At 42.6% G+C, this 23841-nt stretch overlaps 1 protein-coding gene across 3 annotated transcripts in view; it reads left to right on the top strand.

Annotated features, from left to right (window-relative positions):
* Inpp4a (inositol polyphosphate-4-phosphatase type I A) overlaps positions 1–23841 on the top strand; it is a 123300-nt gene that overhangs the window by 86790 nt on the left and 12669 nt on the right. For 2 of the 3 annotated variants that reach the window (XM_042695430.1, XM_042695431.1), the window contains 10 exons: positions 1588–1771; positions 2990–3208; positions 4182–4437; positions 7748–7780; positions 11759–11931; positions 12868–12991; positions 13834–13960; positions 14257–14397; positions 16441–16538; positions 20229–20341. In XM_042695430.1, coding sequence (XP_042551364.1) covers positions 1588–1771; positions 2990–3208; positions 4182–4437; positions 7748–7780; positions 11759–11931; positions 12868–12991; positions 13834–13960; positions 14257–14397; positions 16441–16538; positions 20229–20341 — 1468 coding nt within the window. The remainder of the gene's footprint in view (positions 1–1587; positions 1772–2989; positions 3209–4181; positions 4438–7747; positions 7781–11758; positions 11932–12867; positions 12992–13833; positions 13961–14256; positions 14398–16440; positions 16539–20228; positions 20342–23841) is intronic. The other variant, XM_042695432.1, reaches the window with a different exon arrangement.

Raw genomic sequence — 23841 nt, forward strand, 5'->3', positions numbered from 1 at the left:
CTATTCATTTGGAAGAGTGATTGCAGATTGGAAGGTAGCTGCGTGCACATGGTGCTGTGGAATGACATGTGTGCACAGGCTCAATTGCCATTGCTGCATGGGCTTCTGGCAAATCCATCAGTTTTCGTTGTGGTGTATGGGCTTGTGGTGGTAGTGTTTCTGGGGTACTTTGGTTTATGGTGTTTGCATGTTTGCTCTGTAGTCCAACAAAAGGAGGGACAGCAGCAGTTTCTTCATGACCCACTTCTGGCCTTCCTTGGAAAAGGCCCAGGTGACCTTTATCTTCAGTAAATGGAGGAAGGGGTCAGGGGGGGCTGCCCTCTGTCCACCTTCTTCTTCATACCCAGAACTTAAGAGTAATCCTTGAGGGACAAGACAAGGTTCCTCTTCCCAGGAGGGAAGGGGCATTATTCCATGCATATCTCACAAGCTCAAATTTTAGATCTCTGCCTTGACAACTTGTACTTTGGTTTGCTTGGCTTCAGATGACCTGAAGAATAAGTGTAAAATATTGGATTGATTGAGACATGAGCTAAATAACATGCAACTTGGCATTGCCACCTAGGAGAACTACACATGCTGACTCAGCCCCATGCAGCCATAGAGTGAGGTAGTTGACTCCCAGAGCTCCATTTGTGCTGCAGTGTGATTGGGTTGTCACTTGACCTCAAATCCTCAGGTACACCTGCTGATTGTTGATGAGGAGGTGGGAAGGAGCTAGAACCATAGTTCAAAGACATTGAGATCTTGGTGCCTAGCCTCTGGTTGGCACATTCTCCACTTTTTCTTCTGATGGCATATTATTTTTCAAAGTAAAGGAGTCCTGGAGCAGGGGAAAAGAAGGAAGCCCAGTTTCTGGGGACTCACTAGGGTCAGACATGTGAGAGAGGAATACTGAGTCTGCTCACAGAAAATTTGAAGTCCTTATTGGACAAGCAAAAAAAGTAGAGTTTAAACCATTGTTTTGTCTTAACAAAAGTTCCCCTTTTCCCCTCCACCCTCTTGAAGTCCAATACATAACTTTCATGTGATACTCTCGACTTAAGAACTGCTTGTAAGTGGATAGTTGAAGTTCTTAGGTAAAGATGGTGAGCATTTGGGTAATTACTGGGTGTGATATTCCAGTGCCTATAAACACACATAAATGTATATTCACATAAGTTTCCTGTGTATTTAAATACGTTTTCTATGTACATAGACCCATACAGATGTAGATTAAAAGACTTAGTCTTGTTTTAGTATTTTATGCTACTACTATTTAGATAAAAGGTCTCTGCCAAGCTAGGCATGGTTGTGCATCCCTGTAATGTCAGCACTTGGGAGGTAGAGGCAGGAGGATTTTTTAGTTCAAGGCAAGCTTGAGCTGTGATTATTTTAAGACAAAACAAAACCATCTTTTTAAAAGCTTTTTCTCCTAAGATTTATTTTTGTCCATTAGTAACTAAATGTTTACTCGGGGAAACATCCCCTCCCCAAGTAGCAGAACACTTTATTTTAAGGTTAGTTGTGAGCTGGGGTTGAGATGCTGCTGCTGACCTCATCAGATTTGAGAGAGAGCGCCTTAGAATCTGTTCTTATCCTTTTTAGTACATCATCTAGCTGCCAGTCTATCATCTACATACCACAAGACATCATCAGAGCCAAAGAGATTATCGCCCAGATCAACACCCTGAAAACCCAAGTTAGTTACTACGCAGAGCGGCTCTCAAGGGCAGCCAAGGACAGGTCTGCCACTGGCCTTGAAAGGACACTTGCCATCTTGGCAGACAAGGTAGGAAGAGCTTTCCTGGTGCTTGTGGGGTATGGCATTCCCTTGGGTTTCTATAACCCTCTTTGTACACTAGAGCAACCTTAGTATGCCTAGAGTAGTCCCAAAGAGAGTGACATTGTGATGCTCTTGAAAGTTTATCTTACAAAGGCCCAGGAAGGTTTTGTTCTTTGCCTAGGAACCCATGGCTGGTGACTCTAAAGTCTGGGCTCTGGCTTATTGTGTTTGATTTGATGCAGCCTGTAATTTCTTAGTGATGGCCTAACCAGTACTTTAAAAAATTTCTTTTGTATATGAATTTAAAAAGAACCTGAACTATAAAACAGACATAAGAATGATATAATCTCAGTAATATAATCTCAGTGGCATATCTGTCTATTTATCTTAATTGGCATAATATATTCATTGGCATATACAGATACATGAGCCAGATTTTTTTTTTGCCATAACTTGGTCTTGTCTTAAAAATAATTGTAAATGTTGGTCCACATTGAGGGACTGGATATGTAAGACATTATTTTTATTAGACCATTTTGGTGGGTGATAGTTTTTCATATTACTCAGTCTCAGAGCACACACACATCATTCTGGTCACACTTCCTTCCCACACTTTGCTGAGAGTAAGCTCCTGTTCCTAACCAGAATGTGTTATGTCTTTCATAGGTGTTAATACAGCAAAAAGAGAACTTAGATCCCAGGGAAAGATAAAATATCAGCAATAAAATTATGAATCAAAGAACTCCTGTTGCCTATAGAATTCTCTAAAACCAGAAGTTCCAGGAATCTAGCTGTTCAAAGCCAAGGAATTTAGGTATTAAATGCTTAGGTACAAAAAGAAAAAACTCCAGCAATTGAACCAAAATAATGCCTGATCCCCCAAGACTTTTTCCTTTGAGGATGGAAAGAGCTATGAGCTGGTTAAGGCTGGAATATTGACTCTCTTCAGGTCTCTTCTTGTGAGCAGGGTCAAAGGCAGGTGGGGGACAAAGAATGTTAGAGAAGATTTTTAGCCTCCTCTCATCTTCCTTGTGTTTTCTAGTTTTAGGGGGAATTCTTGTGGAAAACTCAGACATTCTGAGGGGGTGGGGGTACTGCAGCTCTTTAGTTGCTTATCACCATGAAGCAGGGCAGAAATGGGGAATGATGGACTTCCTCATATCCAAACCTTTGTAGCCCTTGTTGTGGGTCAGAATTCCAGTTCTGGTTTGTGTACATCTGCAGACCCGGCAGCTGGTCACAGTTTGTGATTGCAAGCTGCTGGCCAGCTCCATCCATGGACTGAATGCTGCACGACCTGACTATATCGCCTCTAAGGCCTCCCCGACCTCAACAGAGGAGGAACAGGTGATGCTTCGGAATGACCAGGACACGCTCATGGCCAGGTGGACTGGGAGGAACAGCCGATCTTCCCTGCAAGTGGACTGGCACGAGGAGGAGTGGGTAAGTCTACTGCCCATGGCCTGTTATCCTGTTGCTGAATTTGGGTTGCAAACTACAGAACCAGTTGCCAGTTCTTCCCTTCGATGGTATATAAAGGATGGACTCCATTGTGAGAAAGCTCCAGGTCTCCTTCCCTGATGTTTTTGGGACTATCTGACACAAAGTGGGAGCCTGTAGAGAAGGTTTTCTTTTTACCCTCTGAATGTGTTGTTAAAGGCCTTCATTGCTCTCCCTGACAGCTGTGTCTTTTGTGGCTCCTGTTAGCCATACTTCTATTTCTTTGGTACTCTGCTGGCTCTTTGCCTTTTCAGGACTGTTAGGAGTTGTGGGAGCTTAGGTGCTAGAACTACCCTGACATTGTATCACATTACTGTTCCTCACAAAGATGGCCTTGAGAGCAGGATATGTGTCTCTTGAGAGAAAGACCACATTATACAACTTGTCACTTGTTGGGACTAGAGCTTGACACTAAAGTAATCAAGTAGTAATCATCACAAAGTGGTCCTTCAGCTATGGCATCCATCTGGGAGGGCTTCTGAAAATTACTTCCACCTTCCATTTCCTCCTCCCAACTTCTTCATCTTCCCTGAACAGCTGTTTCCATTTCATTCCTTGGGAAAGAGATGTTCATCTTCTGTGCATGTGTGTATGTAGGTATGTGTGTGTATATATGTGTGCCTGCAGTGGAGGGAAGGCTTATAGTGCCGTGTGATATTTCTGGTGGTATTAAAAGGCTATATGTCTTCTATACAATTATAAACAATCTCAAACTTCCAAAAAAGTGACATAAACTTATCTTTGAAGAGCAAATACAACTTTAATGGGAAATTAAGAGTCATCTAGATATTTCTTAATCATGTTAATGAACATGGTGGCCTGAGGTGTAGTATCACAGAGGGATTTGGTTTGTGCTGGTTTTTTTTTTTTTTCCCTTTGGGATGACTGATTCCAGTGCGCTCTCTTTGTTTGGAAGGAGAAAGTGTGGTTGAACGTGGACAAGAGCCTGGAATGCATCATCCAGCGAGTGGACAAGCTACTGCAGAAGGAGCGCCTGCATGGCGAGGGCTGTGAGGATGTCTTTCCTTGTGCAGGCAGCTGCACCAGCAAGAAAGGTAACCGGAACAGCCACGCCTACTGGATCAGACCGGAGGACCCCTTCTGCAACACCCCCTCCTCACCATGCCCCTCTTCCATGTCCATTGCTGCATGCCATCCTCACCCAAGCACACGTGCGTATGCATTCATGCTTCTCATGCTCTCTCCACCTCGAGCTGTATCACTTGTCTTTGTTTCTGATTCCATGCATCCCTCTCCTAGGTAGACTGAAGGGAGGGTTGGCAGGTCAGTCAATGTGAGAGTAAACTACACATGAATCTGAATTCCTTTTCAGGCCCATCTGGGTGACACCATCATAGTCATGGTTGCAGATGCCTCTCTGTTGCAATGTTTATTGCTTTAGGAACTGGTAGATGAGGGAAGGGTGAGTTTTACAGGGACACTGCTAGATGAAGGTGTTAACATGCTCTACAGCCTTACCCAAAGGCTACTTATCACTGGCCCAGCATACTCTGATCTACTAGAGACATGTTATCTAGTAATTTGTAATTCAGGAAGATGGTGGATCTTCATTTCTGGTCTGTGGGGGCTGAGTTAGGTTTACCTGTTTGGCACCACCTTTCAAGGGGGATCTTGAATAAAGCTATGAGACAACCTTCTTCAAATAGTCTTTTGTCTACGGAGACCTGAGAGACATCTGTTCTGTGAGTGGCCTTAAAACTGGGGACTATGTGCTTTCTAAGTAAGCAGATCCTTTGTCCCTTCCTCACAGATGCCCTTCTCACTTTTTCCTGTGATAGCTGGAAAGGATTTGGGGCCAGTCAGTTGAGTTCTGGCTGCAGACTGATCTTCTGCCTCCATTTTGCTCTTGTTGGAGAACTTTAAGGCATATAAATTATGACCAAGATGTACCAAGGATTAGACTTCAAAAGATGAGGATTTTCAAATTCTTAATTGGGCAACTTCCATTCAAGGCAGAATTGTGCTACTTTGTCAAAGGCTTTTGATAACTCCTTCTTCTGTGTAGGAGATGCCCTTCACTTCTTTTAATTTGCCTGCAATCTGTTTCTTAGGGTACTATTCCACTATTTCAGCAGAGTCTACATCATCCACTTCTCTATCCACCAGGGTTAAAGCTTGAATTTTCTCAAACCTATATTGGTTCATGGTTCTTTTGTCTCTGTTTTGTTCTTTTTGATCTGTTTTTTTTTAAAAAAACATTAAGTTGTAAGTTGTGTTTGTTTTTGCAGTTTTTCTGAAAGTTCATTAGAAGAAAGATGATATACACACATGAGTGCTCGCACACACGCGCGCACACAGCCCCACACACCATCTTGTTTGTAACTTTATGTTTCCTTGGCAGATACCAAGAGTAATTTTTTAGATTTTTAACTTAAGAAAATTTATTGTCAAGGTGATGTACAGAGGGGTTACAGTTACACAAATAAGAGAGTGTATACATTTCTTGTTCAACTTGTTACCCCTGCCCTCATTTAAAATTTTTTATTTACTTATTTATTTTTTGCAAGTTCTGGGGCTTGAACTCAGGGCCTGGGCACTGTCCCTGGGGTTCTTTTCTCAAGGCTAGCACTCTACCACTTGAGCCACAGCACCAATTCCGGCTTTTTCTGCCTATATGTTCCTGAGGAATCAAACCCAGGGCTTCATGCATGCAAGGCAAGCACTCTGCCACTAAGCCACATTCCCAGCCCTAGATGTTTTTTTTTAAAATTTAGGATCTAGTTGGTTTAGTCAGATGTGCTAGGTATCTATAAAAAATACTTTAGACATATCCTGTATTGCTTAAATATAGACACACTTAGATTCATTTTACATAAATGAGCATTTATGTTATTTTGCATTTGACTTGTACTTACGTGTGCCATCCACATCAGCTGAGTGTAATGACAGGAACATAAGGCATGTACCTGAGAGAGCCTCACTCTGCTGATCAGTCACAAAGGAGAGTAAGAATCACAACTATGGAGCCTTCCTAATTTTCAGATCTTACAAGAGTCAGAAAGTTCTTTAGACTCCAGTGTAATCAAATCAGGAGGATCAGAAAGAACGAGGTTAACCTTGGTTTCTATGGCTGCACCCCAGTTCATGGATCTCTAAGATTATATGCTGCATTTTACATGCACCTGAAGGGAAAGTTCACAGTGGCTGTTAAACCTCATAGGACTTCATAATCTAAACCAAGTTAGAAAGTCACTGGTCCAGAATACCAGAGGAGACTTATTTCTTCTCTTTGATTGTAAGATGAGCTTTAGAAAGTTGAATTTGAACCCTGATAAAACTCTCACAGGTATGCTCCCAACTCAGCAGTTCAAAATCACCACAGAAGCTCATAAAACAGGCTCTTAAGACATTTCTCCTTTGCTCACAGACTTGATGGAGGGGTAAAAAGGAGGCAAAATCTGTATTTTTTAAAGGGCCAGATAATTCTGATCAGACAGACAGAAGTTTCAAAGTTACTCAAAGTTACATCTATGGGATTCTCATCTTTGTTAGCTAGATGCTCTTTGGGTATGTGAGTTCCAACAAAAGTCAGAGCTTTCTAACTCATAGAGGCCTTTGTATCCCCTATGCTAGTTTTAAGAAGCCATGTCTAAAGGTTAGAGAGGAATGACCTAGACTCGACAATATGGAAAAGTCCCCTTAAAGCTGGTTCTGCTTGGTTTTGAGAATATGAAACTACTTTGTTTCAAAAATCTGAAGATACTCTTTGAACTTATTAGTTAAAAGAACCAATTCTTATTCCTGTGATTCCTTCTCAAACTTGTTTTCTTTCAGGTAGCACACCCAGTTCACTGGGAATTTTAGAGTTTTTAAAGAAAACAAAATTGAAATGTATGTCAGTTATGACTCAATAAAAAAATAGAATAAAAATTGGATTTTTGAAAACCTGCAAGATATCTTAATTGGAGAGTTCTCCCCAAACATACAACTTTTGCATTTAGTTTAAATCTTAAAGATGGAGAATAGTGTTCTTTTTGGAATATTGGTTTTATTACTGGATCTTAACATTTTGGATCTCAGTAGGCAGTCTTGATCCTAAGCTTCCCCAGTGAGTCAGGGCACGTGGACTCTGACAGGGGCCATGATCAATGAGCTAGTCTCTCTCATTTGATGTTGTGAGCTAACATGGGATCCATTATTACAACATCATTGATGTGGCATGCATCCCGTTGTATATGTTGGATCACTCATCCTGAAGTGTGTTTTATGTGGAGACATTAGTAACGTGAATGTTGACACTGGTGAATCTGCATTGTCTACTGGTGACAGAGCCCAGCTACTCACAGCAGCTGGAATGCCTTTGTGAAACTTCTGGGGAAGAGGTATTCAGGCCCAGACCTCTTCTCTGTGTGTTTTAGTCACCTTACAGGCTGCTGCTGCAGCAGCTCTGAGATTGAGTTGCTCATGTTTGAATTGTGTGCTGCTCCTTAATCATCCCTGTTGCCCTCCATTTCTGTGCAGATACCAGTCCCCCTCCTGAAGAGTCCAGCCCAGGTATGTGGTTTCCATTCAAAGCTCCTGCTGGGTGTGTTCTTGATATTCAGGTAGTGTCCAAAGCTCAGGAATCAAAAGTTAGTTTAAGTTTCCCTACTCAGGGGAAAATATTTTAGGACTTTGTCATGAGGTTTGATAAGGGACCAGTGGGGTTGAGGGAATTGTAACTTGAAGTAGGCTGTCACATGTTTTGTGTTTTGACTTTTACAAGACCTTTCCAGATGATTAATATTTATGAGTGTATTGGCTTCCTGAGGTGGATTAGAGAATTACACATTGGTAAATGATACGCCTTTATATTCACCTGAACTTGTAAGTAGAACTCTAAAGACACATCAGCTAATGTATATCCACTGAAAGTTGTGACATTTCTAATTATGAAGTATCCTTTCTTCTAAGCCTGGATGCAGCTTTAGAAATTTTATCAGGCATTTCTATGGGCCTTAATTGGAATGGAATTAGTGCTAGAAATTAGAATCTATTTGCTATATTTGCATGTTACCCAATGTTTATTATTCTAGTTCAGGGGTTGGCAAACTGCAGTTCTGAGCTAAATCCTGGCCACAGTCTGCTGTCATGAATAATGCATTACTGAAAACCAGTCATGCCCACCTATTCACATATCGTGTGCCAATCCCAGAGTGGAGTTGGTGCAAGTGCAATAGAGATTCTGTTGCCTTTGAAGTCTAAAATATTTACTATCAAGCCTTATTAGTAAAGGTGTGCTAACCCCTGATCTGGTTCACACTGATGAGCTTCCTGATATGGCTTATGATTTTTCCAGAGTGTGCATGTACTCCTCAAATAATATGATCTTTTCCTCTCTAGCACCTACCCTGGGCCTAGACTTACCTTTCTTTATTTCCATTTTCTGGTTCCCCTCAGCATACCTACACATCAGGCAGAAGGCTAGAGCCTTCAGACAGAGGTGACTTTACTTAGCCCCATATAGAAGTGTCTGGCATGCCACATCCAGCAGTGAGGACTGGGGAAGGGCCCATGAGCCTGCCCTCAGAATCTCAGTTCTTTTCTGCCCTAAGGATTTGTCAGCATACAGACTATCTCTGGCTCATATAACTATCCTGGTTTTGTCAGTAGTGTCATTTCCAGAGTCACTAGTGGCTTTCCTACAGTTGATATGAAATACATTGATTAGGTCCCTTGCCATAAGCTTTTGTAGAACAATATATAATCTAACATAAGACACACAAACACACCCTGTCTCCCTGACTCCCTCCCTCCCCTATTAATGAAAAATGCAAATGCAGAATATGGATTTATTTGAAAGACTCTTTTAAAGTTATCTTTTTTGGGGGGGGGGTCCGGTTGTGGGGCCTGAGCTCTGGGGCTGGGCACTGTCCCTCAGCTCTTCAGCTCAAGACTAGCGCTCTACCGCTTGAGCCACAGCGCCACTTCCTGCTTTTTTCTTTTTGCTTATGTGGTGCTGAGGAATCGAACCCAGGGCCTCATGCATGCAAGGCAAGCGCTCTACCACTGAGCCACCTTCCCAGCCCCTTAAAGTTATCTTTAGTGATACAATCATTGGATGGACAATCAGTCCATGAATATGATAGGTTAACAATTGGGTAAGCTGATTCCCTCAAGTAGATCAGCTGTGTAATGGATCATTGCTTAGTTGAATGGATGTTTTTGAATAACAAGACTTTCTCACTGAAGGAATCAGATTGTAAACCTTCACTAACTCCAGTATCCCAGGGGCCTTTACTTGAGTAGGACCTTTGTGGTGGTAGTGCCCCTGAAATACACTTTTTAAGTTGTAAGTTCCTCCATATTGAAAACACATACTATCTTTTAACTCCTCTTCTTTCCCTAACACAAGCAAGCTAACCACTAGAAATAACATAATGTATAGATTCAATCATTGTAAAAATGCCAGTTCTTTTCTGAATCTGGGATTGACATTTAGTCTCTCTGAGCCCATTTCTTCTTCTTAATTAAGCACTCTCTTGCTTAATAAGAAGACAGAAAGTAAAGTGCAGGTAGGTATTGATAAGCATTGCTTGATGCCCTTTTTGGATGCTTCTCTGGGCAAATGTCACACTCAACAAGTTCATGCTGACCAAGACAATTGTCCTGGTGCTTTTTAAACATTCTTCCTATACTCCAACTTTTTCTAACTTGGCAAGAGAGTCATTCTCACATGAATTTAGTTTAAAGAGAAGTAGACAAATTGAAAAAACTTGCATATTGAAGCTGGTTGCCATGATGCATACATGTAAACCCAGCATTCAGAAGGCTGAGGCCATCCTGGGCTATCACCAAGATCTTGTCTGTAAAACAAAATAAAATAAATAAAACAAGTTGTTTCTAGAGATCTTTACTTTGTCAAATAACACCACTTATGTAACCTCATCATTTACCAGTTAAAGTGATCATGATTTGAATATTAATTGTATATGGATGATTTGAAAATAATGTAAAATTGGCAGCATTTTCTCTATTCATGTTTACTCCTTACTGAAGAGAAGTTTTAGTGACTTCTCTTCACTAAAAAGATTTTTAATGACTACTCTTCCCTAAAACTGTTATTCTTCCCTGAATGATTTGGCTAGTAAAACCTAATTTCTATTTGCTACAATTGTCTTGCATTCAACAGACTTCTTCAAAGGAAAAAAAAAACCCACCAGAAAACTTGTTTTCTGAGAATTCTAGGGGAGAAAGAGGCTTGACGGTCTCCTTTCCCTGAAAAGGCTCCATGTGGCTATGTCCAGTACTGCTCAGTGGTTGGTTGGGCATAGGACTCAAATTTTCCATTTTTCAGTCCAGTGTTTTATGTCTCCTGACTTACTTTACTAAGATCTTTTACTATAGTCTTTCTAAATTTAGCATGCACTTTTTCATTACAGATATAAACTCTTATTCACATGGAATATACCTCCATATCCAGTTAGATCATTTCCAACCTTAGACCTGTTACCTGTACTTAATTCCCACTAACCAAACAGGTCCTTTACAGATGCCAGGTATTTCTTTGAGTTTACTTCCCAATGAAGTGCTGATGGTTTGAGAAAGCTAAGCCAAGTCTCCTTCCTTGTCATTTTTTTATACTCTGTGTATCAAAGACAGGGTTCACCCTTTCGTAGTCCAGGGCATGGTGTAAGGAACCTCTGTGACTTGCACTTCAACCTGTCAGGCATCACTCCATTGCTTCAAGCCATGTTTGGAGTGGTGGGTTCGCCAAGTGAGGATGAGCAAATGCCTATTTTTGGGCTTAATGACTTGTTAAAAATATAATGGATGAGAGCATGTTTTCTTTTTTAAATGTCTTCCAAATAGGAATGAGAATAGAGCCAAAACCAAAGATACCCTCACCCTGTTTTCTCCCTCAAGATTCTATTTTTAAAAATATTGTTTTGGTAAAGGGTCAAAGGTTTCTCATATTTCTAAAGGAAAACTAAGCTCAAAATAATTGGTATCAGGCAGAGAGGTGATGAAAAAAGTGAGTGTAGGAGAGTCAGGAGAGCTGTGGGGAACATGAGAATCGAACCAGATGCATATAAGGCCAACAGAGGCAGAGTTAGTACTTTACTCTGGAAGGACAAGGACAGAGACAGGAAAAGTGAGATAACAGATAGCTATTCAGGCTGAGGAACCTATGGTGCTTTTTGGGGTCATCATGATATGAAGAAGGTTTTCGTTGTTCCTCAGACAACAGTCTTGGGTATTGAGCAGGTGGTCCCCAATGGTTTCAGGAGACCAGGCATGAGTTGGTAGCTTTAAACTGCTTGAAGTTACTAGAAAGGCTACTGGCTACAGGGCTAGAGTCAGGACTGGTGTCTGGCCAAACTTGGTTCTAGTCCCAGGATAGAGGGTGGTCCAAACAGGGTCAGAAGATGTAGAAGTGTTGGGGGTAAGGGATAGGAAGATGGGACAATGGTTAGGGGATGAATGTACTAACTTACAGACCTAATCTATAAGATCTTCCTTTCTAATCATAACTCCTTTATTTGTGCCCAGGTGAATGGAGTGAAGCCCTATACCCCCTGCTGACTACCCTCACAGACTGCGTGTCCATGATGAGTGACAAGGCCAAGAAGGCCATGGTCTTCCTGCTCATGCAGGACAGTGCCCCCACCATAGCTTCTTACCTGAGCCTGCAGTACCGCCGCGACGTAGTCTTCTGCCAAACCGTAAGCCGGGCTGGGCCAAGAGGGTGGCCCTCAGAAAATAACACCCTCAGAAGGCCCTTTCCATCTCCTTCATTTGTGAAAAACGCAGATAGTGTTGTCTTCCTATTGGTTTTCAGTGTATTTAATAGAGAGGCTAGCTTTCAACACTGGATAGACACTACTCCATTGATAAGTGTTGGTTTCTCCTGAAGAGCTGGCAATGATGGGTAGGCTTTACACAGGGTGGTGGTGGAAGGTATAGGACTCTGCTGTCTTTTTTTTCCCCTGGGAAGGAATCTAATGGGAGCAATATAGGTGCTTGCTATTTATGGCCTGCTTTCTCATTAATAAAACAGTAAGTACTTAATTCTTGTGGCTTTTTGAAAAATTCTGCTTTAATGATATCAGTTATCTTTCAGTGAGATGAGAGTTGAAATAAATGTTATAAGTTAAAAGATGCCAGTTATACATTAGTAATGTGCAGTCATGTTGGTAGGCTGGTGCTGTGCAGTCCCTGCTCATGCTAGGAGGCCTTTCATCCCATAGGAAACCTCCCATTTAGAGCTGAGGGACTGTGCTATCTCTTATGCCTATTCTTAGATGATGTGGGTCTATAAATAGACAGACTCTTTTGGTATTGATTCTGGGCTTCTAGAAGTTTCCAACCTAGGAAAAATCCCAGGCAGTTCAGGACAAAGGCTGGGTTAAAACCAGGCTCACCTTAGGAGTTACAGGCACAAGCAAGCCCAAAGTATTTCACATTATCTCAATGTCCTTTGTCCAATATGACTCGAGAGCCAAGACATCTCTAGCTCTCCAGTACTCCATTTCTCTCCACCTTCTATCCCCCCGGGGATGAAATGCTACTGACATCCCTTTGAGCAGTGAAGCAGACAAATTCAAGTCCCAGGGCTTGGGAAGCTGGTGTCTATACCCCACACCCTATGTCTTCCACAGCTGACTGCTCTCATCTGTGGCTTCATCATCAAGCTAAGGAACTGCCTGCATGATGATGGCTTCCTGCGGCAGCTCTACACCATTGGACTACTGGCCCAGTTTGAAAGCCTCCTAAGCACCTATGGTGAGACTTGAGTGACTGCATACATCTGGGCTTTCCAAGACTTGGGGTCACAGTGGCAGTTTCATTTGTGATTTCTACTCTTCTCAGATATTAAAATGAATCTAAATTTCATGAGAATATGTGACAAAGAACCGATGAAACTCTCCTAGCTTTATGGTGCTGTTGATCTTTGTTTTATATCTTAAAGATCTTCCTAGTTGAGGATAGATGGTGATTATTTAACCAGGCACTTGTTTATGAATTGTTCCTACTAAACTTTTTGTGCAGTGACACCTGTTCACAGAAGGTGCATACAAACCCATTCCTCAGCCAGTAATTACTAAGAGTTACTAGGTCAAAGAGTAGGAATGTGTTAAAATTTATTATCTATTTCCAAATTGGTCTTGAAAGATCCTTTCTTTTCCCTGGCCTTGTTTCCTATTATTCCTTCTAAAAAGGTAAAAATGGATAATTTTTAAAAAGTACTTGCTAATCATGGAGTTATGGGATATACTTATTGAATAGATATCCTTTGCCATGTGGCCACAGCAAAGTTATATATTGCTTCTCTTCTCATTCTCAAATTGTGGGTATTGTCTTCTGAGCTCCATGCATTTTCCTGTCCCTCCCCACAGTCCTGAGCTTGACCATGGAAGGCTTGAGAAGGGTACCTGTTTCTACCAGCTGCATTTGTAATGCAGCATGGAGGGGAAAAGTCAGTGTCAGAGTTCATTCAGACAGTAGTGAGCCACAGAGGAAGGGGCTTAGTCCTCTGTCTTACACCTCAGCCATTTTCTCTGTGCTGTCCCTCAGAAGAATAGAAGGCTTCTGCCTGACAGCCTTCTTCTCTCTCTTACATCCAGGAGAGGAGCTGGCGATGCTGGAGGACATGAGCCTCGGAATCATGGACTTGAGGAATGTGACCTTTAAAGTCACACAGGCCACTTCCAATGCATCAACTGACATGCTGCCTGTCATCACAGGAAACCGGTAGAAAGATTTATTTAAATTTTCCAGTCAGCCAGAGAAGTGTTTTCACTTATGTTAATCTTTTGAGCTGCATGTTCCTTTCCTTTTCTTCCGTTTGGTCCTGTTAAAAATGAAGGTTATAGCCCCTTGTGTTAATATCACCTCCTTTTAAAGTTCTTGCTTGGGGTTTGGATGTCACTAAGCCAGAGGCTACCCCAGGGACTCAGACTGAACCCTGCTCGGGGTTCCTGATTGCCTTTCTAGTATCTGGGTCTCAACTCCTCACCTCTGTTCATCCTCCCTTGGCTTTCTTTCAGTGATGGGTTTAATGTGCGGATCCCTTTGCCAGGCCCACTCTTTGATACCTTGCCCCGGGAAATCCAGAGTGGCATGTTGCTTCGAGTGCAGCCAGTCCTCTTTAATGTAGGCATCAATGAGCAACAGACACTGGCTGAGAGGTATGTGCTACCCTTCTGGGACCTCTGTAACTGGTGTGATCAGTGATCAGTGTGCATGGATCCCTGGATATGGGTTCACCTCAACTTAGGAAATACCCTGTGGTCACAGGAGCACATTTCCAGTTCCAATGAGGAACTGTTAGTAGGCTGGGGCACAGTGATGTTTACATGTTAAATAGGTCACTTTGCTGGCTATGAGTCAGCAGGATTTGCTAGAGATACATGTGAGAGGGTTGCTAGACAGATTAGGCCACAGGCACCCTGGATTGGATGATATAGAGGTTGGTTTAGGAATTCTGAGAAAGGACCAACAGGAGAACAGTGTTTAAGTATTATTGGGAAGATTTGGTCTTTATTTGTGAGGAGAGTAGACTGTGGCCCCAGGCTTCAAGTCAGGTGAATCAGTGCCCTGTTGAACTCCAATCCTTGATGGGGGGGAGGAGGGAAGATGTCTCATTTTTAGGGCAGATGGTGAGCTGGGCTCAGGCTGAGAAGCCATGCCAGGAAACAGAGTCCTCTGAGGCGGGAGCAGAGTTGAAAAGCTCATCACTAGGAGAGTGGCCTTCTTATGGGAGTCACCACTAAAGATGCCCTGGGAGATAAAATGACCTTCCCTGCATCTGGCAGATATTGAGCTGTTTCTGGGAAGGATTGAGGCAAGGCAGCTATGTTGAGCAGAAGGGAGGGTGGTGGAGGAGAGAACTGGAAGAAGAAGAGTTGAAGAGTATAGGGTCTTGGTTTTGTTTGTTTGTTCCATTACACTAGTGCATTGGGTTTCTGAGCTTTGGGGAGATTGCACAGAGAATGAAGGCTGTAGGCCCAGGGACAGGGCCAAGTCCTGAGGGAATAGCCAACTAAAGACAAGTCATCATGGGCACTAGGGTGGATGGGCTATGATCCATGAGAGGTCATCTGGGTACCTTTTGAGGGATGTCTCATAAAGAGACTGAAACTTAGGCAGGTTATGAAACAGGGAAGTTGTAGGCTGGACTAGAGAGCTAGTTCTTAGGCTTCATAGCCTACATTTTTTAAATGACTACCTTGTGCCTTCCTTGCAAGTGGCATCCACTGCCTCTTCCTATGAGTATTTGGTTTAAAGGCACTTGCAACATGCTAGTGTACACAGGGCACACCTGTATGCAGAGGAAACAATGAGTGTCTGGGCATTCCAGAGGAATAGTTAGGGTGATAGTCAGGGTATTCCCAGAAGATCTTCCAATGCCAGTTCAGGGCTGTTTTCACTCCCCAAGCACATTACATTAACTTTATCCCTCTCCTAAGTCCTTCTGAGGCTGCAAGACATGGGGAGTGTGACCATTGTGGCTATAGATAGGAGTTTCTATGCCACACAAGGCAGATCTTTCAGGTTCTGGGTCTGGTACTACGTTAGTCACTTTCTGTCACTGTGACAGAATGTCTAAGAAAACAACTCAGAGAAGTTATTTTAGCTCACAGTGTCAGAAGTTTCAGTCCATGGTCACTTGACTCCTTGGCTTTGGGGCCTGTGGATGAGTGAGGCAGAATACCATGGCAGAGTGTATGAGGTAAAGGGACTTACTTTAAGGTAGACAGGAGGCAGAAAAAGAGCAAGAAGAACGGCCTGGGAAGAAGGTCTGCTTTTCAGAGGCAAGCCACCAAGGATCTATTTCCTCCAACTAAGCCCTACCTACCTGGCCATATCTTGGATTAATGAAGTTAGTTCCTTCTCATTAGTTAATAGCACTACCAGTGGCAACCAACCTTTAACACACAAGAAGTTTGTTGTGCAAACTTCATATCCAAATATAATATAACAGGTACAGATCATATTCTGATCATTTCTTAGTTACATCTCTAACAACTTATACATGGTTTCTGCCCATGAAATATATTTAAGCTGTTACCAACACTGTAAAGATGACTTCAAGCTCAGGAGTATGAAAGTGGCCTATGATTTAGACATTCACAATAAATATTTGAGCATATTCATTTTGTTAGCTCTGTTGGAGTGTGTTAGAAGGAAGTGATATGAGCCAGCTAATGATATCCCCTTAATGCCCAAAGGTTTGGTGATACGTCTTTACAAGAAGTCATCAATGTGGAGAGTTTGGTGCGACTAAATTCCTACTTTGAACAGTTTAAGGAAGTGTTGCCGGAGGATTGTAAGTATTCCTTTTCTCATAGTGGTTTCCACCAGCCTATTTTTCACTTTGAATCTTGGAGAGAAGCTGCCTGCTTATTGACCTTCCAGATGCTGCCTAGCTTGCCTTGCTGCCATGGATGTTCATGTATATATGTGCGTATGTTCATGTGTTTCAGCTGTTCCTTCCCTGTTTCTCACATACACATGCCCAACAGTCCATTCATCTTGTCAAGCACTGCCTCATTTGAATTATGCCCAGAATTCTTCCCTGGTGCTGCAGCCTCTGGTTGTCTCCTGTATCAATTATCTTCCACTGTACATGATGGGGGGGTTCCCCTATACTATTGTAGGCACTTCCACTCACTAGTACATTTAGAGCCAAGCCCAAGCTTCTGTGAGTTCTCCATGAACTTACTTCCATGGCACTTAAAGAGTAAGATGCTGAGAAGATATTTCTTACTGTCTGAGAGGTCAGTGTGGTCCCTGTCAGGGTATCACCTAGAGGCAGACAGAATTCTGTCATATCTGTGATTTCTCACAGATTCCCTCTTTAGTAAAGACACTACTGGCAGCCTCAGAACTCAGGGAAGAACCCAGGGATGATGTTCAAGTCTCCAGAATTCAGTTTAGGAAATCCAGTAGGTTCAAGTGTGGTGAGAGCTAGCTCCTGCCACTAGAAGAATCACACAGGAGCTAAAGTAATCACTCCTGTTACAGAGCTAAAATGAAATCTTCTAAAGGGGACCCAAAGAAGGAAGAGAACGTGGGCTGGGAAGATGTGGGCAGGCTTCCTTTACATACTGTTGGAAAGTGCAGCAGATTTTAAGGGTTTAGAGCTGAGAGCACAGAAGTAAAGTGAACATTTTCAGGTTGCTGTTGAGCCAGGGGCTGGGCTAAGTGCCCTGAACATTTTCCATACTCATTGTTGTCAGTCCCACAATAACCATTAGTTTTAGTGCCTGTGTCCAAATGAAGAAAGCATGCCTGGCTCTGAAGAGTGAGGAAGCTTTCCTGGGGAGGAATGGGAATTTCCTTCTTTGACTCTTTTAACTGATAGTGACATAGCGTGGATGGGGGAGAAGATATTCAGAAAGGCTCTGACTGAGAATCAGCTTCGAGTTGGTCCCTAAAGCCAGTGCTTGAAAGTGAGGGACACTAAAGGACCTGATACTAAAAGAGGTTGCCATAGTTGGTGGTAGCAGATTGGTGTTCCTGCTAAAAGCAAAGGAGCTGACAGACCAATATAGCTTGAGCTCCAGATGTAAATGGCCTGTTGGATATACAGATGTAGAGGTTCCAAGTATGTGACATGACAGGAAAAAGGCTTAGGACATAATATGGAAGAGATTCTGCTGAAAGGCCACAGAAGGAGGGCAGAACCCTTGAGAATATCCAAGTACAGGTTGGCCTCTGTATAGTGATTTCTCAGCAAAATCACAGTAATAATGGGCTATTTGGAATGGACTCTTCTGACACAAATATGGGTAGTGACTAGAGGGACAGGGCTAGGAGAGCTTAGAAACACACCATCTCTATGGTTGACATCAGTCTGCTTAAGGTCTGAGGAAGAGGAGCAAGAAGATGTGTGAAGAGAACAGACGAGGGTCCTGGAGAGGCCAGTTGGAGATGACCTAGTAAAGAGGAAAGGGGAGGTAGGAGTCAGAGCTCTAGCTTGATGCCCTCAGTCCCCAGTAAAACAGGAATTCTTTTATACTGATGTGAGGGAGATACACACAGAGCCAGAGCCTTGAGCAGAGTAAGATGTAGCATGAGTGTGATTAGAATTATCAGGGCCCAGTTGCTCAGCTCTGGGTATACCAGAGTGCCTGGGAGAACCTGGCTACCTGATTCCTGAGTCTTGGCCCAAGTATGATGGGTACAAGATGTCTGGCAAGATCTCAGAACACCTCCAGCCCACCCCAGATAATCCTGAGGTGCTGTGACCAAGGTAAAAAAGACCCTACAAAGACTCAGCTGCAGGTTATCTGTGATGCAGTCACAGAGGCATCCTTGTATTTTTCAGTACCATTTAGTAGGAACAACAGATTTGTCATGCCCTTGCCCCGTGCCAGGATCTGATTCCCACTGCAGCCCTTTAAGGTGAGCACTGATCTCACACACACATTTGGAAGATTAAGACACTTAGGCCAACTTGGTGGATCTCCCAAGAAGCCACATCAAGCCTGGCACACCTCATTCTGGGTACTATAAGGGAATGTGACAGGCTGTGGACTACAGGATCTGAAAGTGAGCACAGGAGAGGGACCAGGGACACATTGAGGATGTAATGCAGGTGGGAGCAGTGAAGGATGCTTTAGGGAGTAGATTCTTTCTGTGTCCAACACTTTGGACTTGAGCAGTTTCCAGTGTTGCTGAGGTCCCAGAAGTTAAGGTAGTCTGAGGATGAAGGCCAGGGAAGGGTGAGGCTTATAGAAGTTAAAGCCAGGAAGCTGCAGGGGTGACCCAGATAATCTTTATTTCTGAGAGTGAATTGCTGGTCTGTGAGACTGAGAAGATGGCGCTTACTCACCTGAATACTCCCCATTTCCTCCATGTATCCTCAGGGGCAGGTTTCCAGTAAAATGAAGGCTATAGAGGTCAGATAGAGGTGACAGTTGTGGTTGCTTTCTCCTCCTGAGGGTGAATGTCCTGATCTACCTACCTTAAGCTCTCCTCCTCTGGGCTCCCATATACTGATGCACTTTACAGATAGGAGCATGAAGTATTTCGTGAAGGATCCTGTATATACCAGAGTGAATTTGTAGGCTGGAAGCTGTATGTGGTTAGATAGTCCATGTATTAGATTTAATTTGAGGCCCCAGGCACTATTTTCCTTAGCTCTGGCCTTGAGGGTCAAGTCATCTCTTATATTTTAGTAACTCAATATGTGGTTATCCCTAGAGTGCTTGATTGATTGAATGGTTCATTGGGAATGGTTGATTCTTTTTTTCTCAATTTAGTCTCAGGTTTCAGTCTCAGGTTTCTTTTCTTTTTGCCAGTCCTGGAGCTTGAACTTAGGGCCTGGGCACTGTCCTGAACTTCTTTTGCTCAAGGCTAGAACTCGACCACTTGAGCTACAGCGCCACTTCTGGCTTTTTTGTTTATGTAATGCTGAGGAATCAAACCCAGGGCTTCATGAATGCTAAGCAAGCACTCTGCCACTAAGCTACCTTTCTAGCCCTAGTCTTAGGTTTTTTAGGTAAGGTGATCTTACAGACTTATTTCAGAGTCCAGGAAATTCTGAAATGGATGAAAGACTGCCAGAGTTGAAGAGGAACGCTATTAGAAAGAGCAAAGAGCTCTCTCGGAGCCATTCTAAAATAAGTCCCTCCAGTTATGGCTTAAGGTTCCCCTGAAGGAGGCTGTAATTTTCAGATTTGCATTCTCCAGGTTTTCAGGTCCACTTAGTGGTCAGTACTCACTACATAAGCTATCCTGAAATCCTTGGTGGTTTTGGAGACAGATTCTCCCTCTTCCTCCCTCCCTCCCTCCTAACTGCCTCTTTTAGAAGCACAAGAAAGAAGTTCCTTAGGTGTCTGCTATCTAGCCCTTTGGGTTTGCAGAAAGATGAAGTAACTTTCCCTTTGAAGGTGTCAGTAAAGGAAATGCAGGACTCACCATGCTTAGTAATCATATCCACTCCATGAATACCTGTCTGTCTCCTTGCTGTGGCATCCTTGAGTGAGCTCCCACTCCCTCTCTTTTCTAGGTCTACCTCGATCTCGGAGTCAGACCTGCCTGCCTGAACTACTGCGCTTTCTAGGCCAGAACGTCCATGCCCGAAAGAATAAGAATGTGGATATTCTGTGGCAGGCTGCTGAGGTACTTGTTACAGTGAGGGAGGGAGGTTACAGTGTGTCTGCTACCATCCATTGTAACAAAATAGGGACAGATCAAAATCTGAGCCAGGGTGGAAAGAACAAATTGCTCTCTATACCAGAACACATGAGACAGTTACTGAATATGTTGAGAGGCTCTGGAAGACATAGATATTGCCTGTGAGCTCATCCATTAAGACTGCTTGGATTCTGATAAGCTTGACACAGTCTGTCCTTGGGGCATTTCCAAGCCAGGCTGATAGTAATTGTCACCTTCTGAAGCCTATGCAGTTGATAAGTCTGGCTGCCTGCTGCAGTTTTAAGTAGGTTCAAGGGAGACTGTGGTAGTCTTTTATAGCTCTTTTAAACATCCTTATCCTACATTTCTGCTCTGATTATCTTTCCCAAGTACTTAACACTGCACACATTTTCTCACAACTTAAACTCATGGAATTCCAAGCTCTGGGCCTGAATGTGCAGGTATATCAACAGCAGCATATTCTGCCTGGCACTGGGACTTGAGGTTATAAGGGGCCGGCACTGACAATCCAGTTCTCAGCCTAGACCAGAGGATGGGGAAGGTAAGGCACAAGCAGGAGCTGGCCTGATTCTTTCCATCACAATGAGAGACCAGCCCCAACTTAGTTTCCCTGAACAGCTCATCTGTGTATATCATGGTCCTTCTTGTCAGCAAACTATTTTTCTGACCTAGTAACTACTGATTATAGCTGGTCTTAGTACTTGTCAGCCATTCCCAGACTGTATGCTTATTAGGCCACATGTTTGAGACCTACCCCCCCTTTTATTTTCTTTTTCTTTTTTTTTTAAATACTGGGTTTGAACTCAGGGCTTCCTGCTTGCTATGCAAATGCTCTCTCACTTGAGCCGTGGCCTCAGCTCAAGACTCTGTTGTCATAACAGCCATTTTCTTTTTTTAAACTTAATTTAATTTTATTGTAAAGATGATGTATAAAAAGGGTTACAGTTATATAAGTAAGGTAATGAGTACATTTCTTGTTGAACATTGTTATCCCATCCTTCATTTTTCTCCTAGTTTCCCTCTCCCTCTGTGCCCCCCTCCAATTTGTTAAATTCATTTCCAACATAGTGTCTTGTGAGTATCGCTGTTGCATTGGTTCACCCTTTGTCCTTTGTCTCATCCTTCCCTTCCCCGAATCAGATAAATATATATAAAAGACACATGGTACCAAAATAAAAATCTGACAACGGGATAAACCAAAGGGGGAAAAAGCGGGAAAAAAAGGGAATAACTTCACACAGTACATTAAAAACAACAGCAACAAAAACAACAAAAAAATGCCTCTTGTTTCCATATCTTGGAGTTCATTTTGGTTAGCATCATTTTATATGGTCATATGTACATAGCTATTGAGCTATTGTAATCCTCTGCTACAACTATCCTAGACATATACTAATTATTACAAATGAGGGAAGCCATGGAGCCTATGTTTCTTTGGTCTGGCTTATTTCACTTAATATGATTTTTTCCAAGTCTTTCCATTTCCTTATGAATGGGGCAGTATCATTCTTTCTGATGGAAGCATAGAATTCCATTGTGTACATATACCACATTTTCCTGATTCATTCATCTACTGGGGGCATCTAGTTGGTTCCATATCTTAGCTATGGTAAATATTACTGCAGTGAACATAGTTGTGCTAGCAGCTTTAGTATGGCCTTGTTTGTGTTCATTTGGGTAAATGCTAGGAGTGCAATGTTGGATCATAGGGTAGTTCTACGTTTATTATTTTGAGGAACCTCCATACTGCTTTCCAGAGTAGTTGACCAGTTTACATTCCCACCAACAGTGCAGTAGTTTTCCCTTTTGGACACATTCCTGCCAGCATCTACTAATTATTTGTTTTCTTGATAATGGTCATTCTAACTTGGGGGAGGTAGAATCGCAATGTTGTTTTGATTTGCATTTCTTTTATGGCCAGAAATGTCGAATATTTCTTCATGTGTCTATTGGCTATTCTTATTTCCTCTTCAGAGAAGTCTCTCTTTAATTCTTTAGCCTACTTATTAATGGAATGCTTGTCTCTTTGAGGATTTTTAATTGGGGGGTTTAATTGTTTTTTTAGCTCTAGGTGTATTTTTTATATGAGGCTCTTGGCTGTTATATAGCTAGATTATTGATGGCTATGACTGCTCCTACTCTTGTATTGAATGAAGCTTTGAAGAGTAGACATTCTCTTTTGTGTATGATCTCATTATCTTCTTGGAGCTGCAAGACACACTAATGGAAAATATGAACTAGGTTATTAGATGATTGTTCAGATCTCCCCTCTCTGGCCAAGCTGTCCTTTGACAGTGCTGTGTGTGTGTGTGTGTGTGTGTGTGTGTGTGTGTGTGTGTGTAATGGAAAATATGAACTAGGTTATTAGATGATTGTTAAGATCTCCCCTCTCTGGCCAAGCTGTCCTTTGACAGTGCTCTGTGTGTGTGTGTGTGTGTGTGTGTGTGTGTGTGTGTACGTGCAAGTGCACATGCATACCAGTACTGAGAATTGAACTCAGGGTCTAATACTCTTGCTTTTTGGCTTGATTGATTGGGGATAGAGTCTCGAAGATTCATCTTCCCAGGCTAGTCTAAAACCAAGATTCTCAGATCTCAGTCTCCTGAGTAAATAGTATTGCAAATATGAGACACTAGTACTAGCCCTGACCTTTGACATTTAATTACAATAGAGCTATTTTTTTGTAGCATTAGTTCTGGAAGCTCATAGCTTTCATAGCCTCAGTGTTCAGGGGTTCTCTTGGTATAGGGCTCATTTGTTAGTGTTTGCTCAGGCTATGCCCAGTAGATGTGATGATGTGGGACATTCACATCAGTGCAGAGGGTACCTTTAACATTCTTTTATTCCATTTAGAAGAGGGGACTGGCCATGTTGTAACATCTTCATAAAACAAGTGCCTTTGTGAACTTCAGAGTCCAGAGATGTAACAGCCAGACCCCTGGACACTAGCATGGGACATGTATTTCCTTATTTATTCTCTTTAGGAAAAACACATAGCTCTATAGCTGAGAGCAGATACAGAGGCCTGGGAATGCTTTGTTTGGGAACCATGGTTCTGTTTCTCTATTACCATACATTAGATTAAATATAGGGGCTGTTAACCATCCCCTGTCACTAGGCCAGAAAGACAGTCTGTCTTTGTTCCCAGTAGAGCACTGAAGTATCAAAGCATAGATTCATGAGGCTACTGGGGACTCTTGATGTGTCCATTTTCATAGTGCCCACTGAGCCCTGGACATCCCTGGGGTTGGATGATTGGGGGAAAAATAATGCCACACCACTCAAATACCAAATTTTACAGAGTTTCTTTTCAGGGTCTTATTTCTTCTTATTTCTGAGTATAAACAAAGAGTCCGTGGCTAAATGGCTAGAATACCTTCGGTCAAGACTAACTCCTCATTTAACAGGTAGGCGGTCCTGACCTTCTGATCAGGGATGGTTGCTGGCCCATTGGGATGGAAGCC

This window comes from Dipodomys spectabilis, unplaced genomic scaffold (assembly GCF_019054845.1).
Source record: "Dipodomys spectabilis isolate Male_0828 unplaced genomic scaffold, ASM1905484v1 ptg000187l, whole genome shotgun sequence".
Taxonomy (NCBI): Eukaryota; Metazoa; Chordata; class Mammalia; order Rodentia; family Heteromyidae; genus Dipodomys; species Dipodomys spectabilis.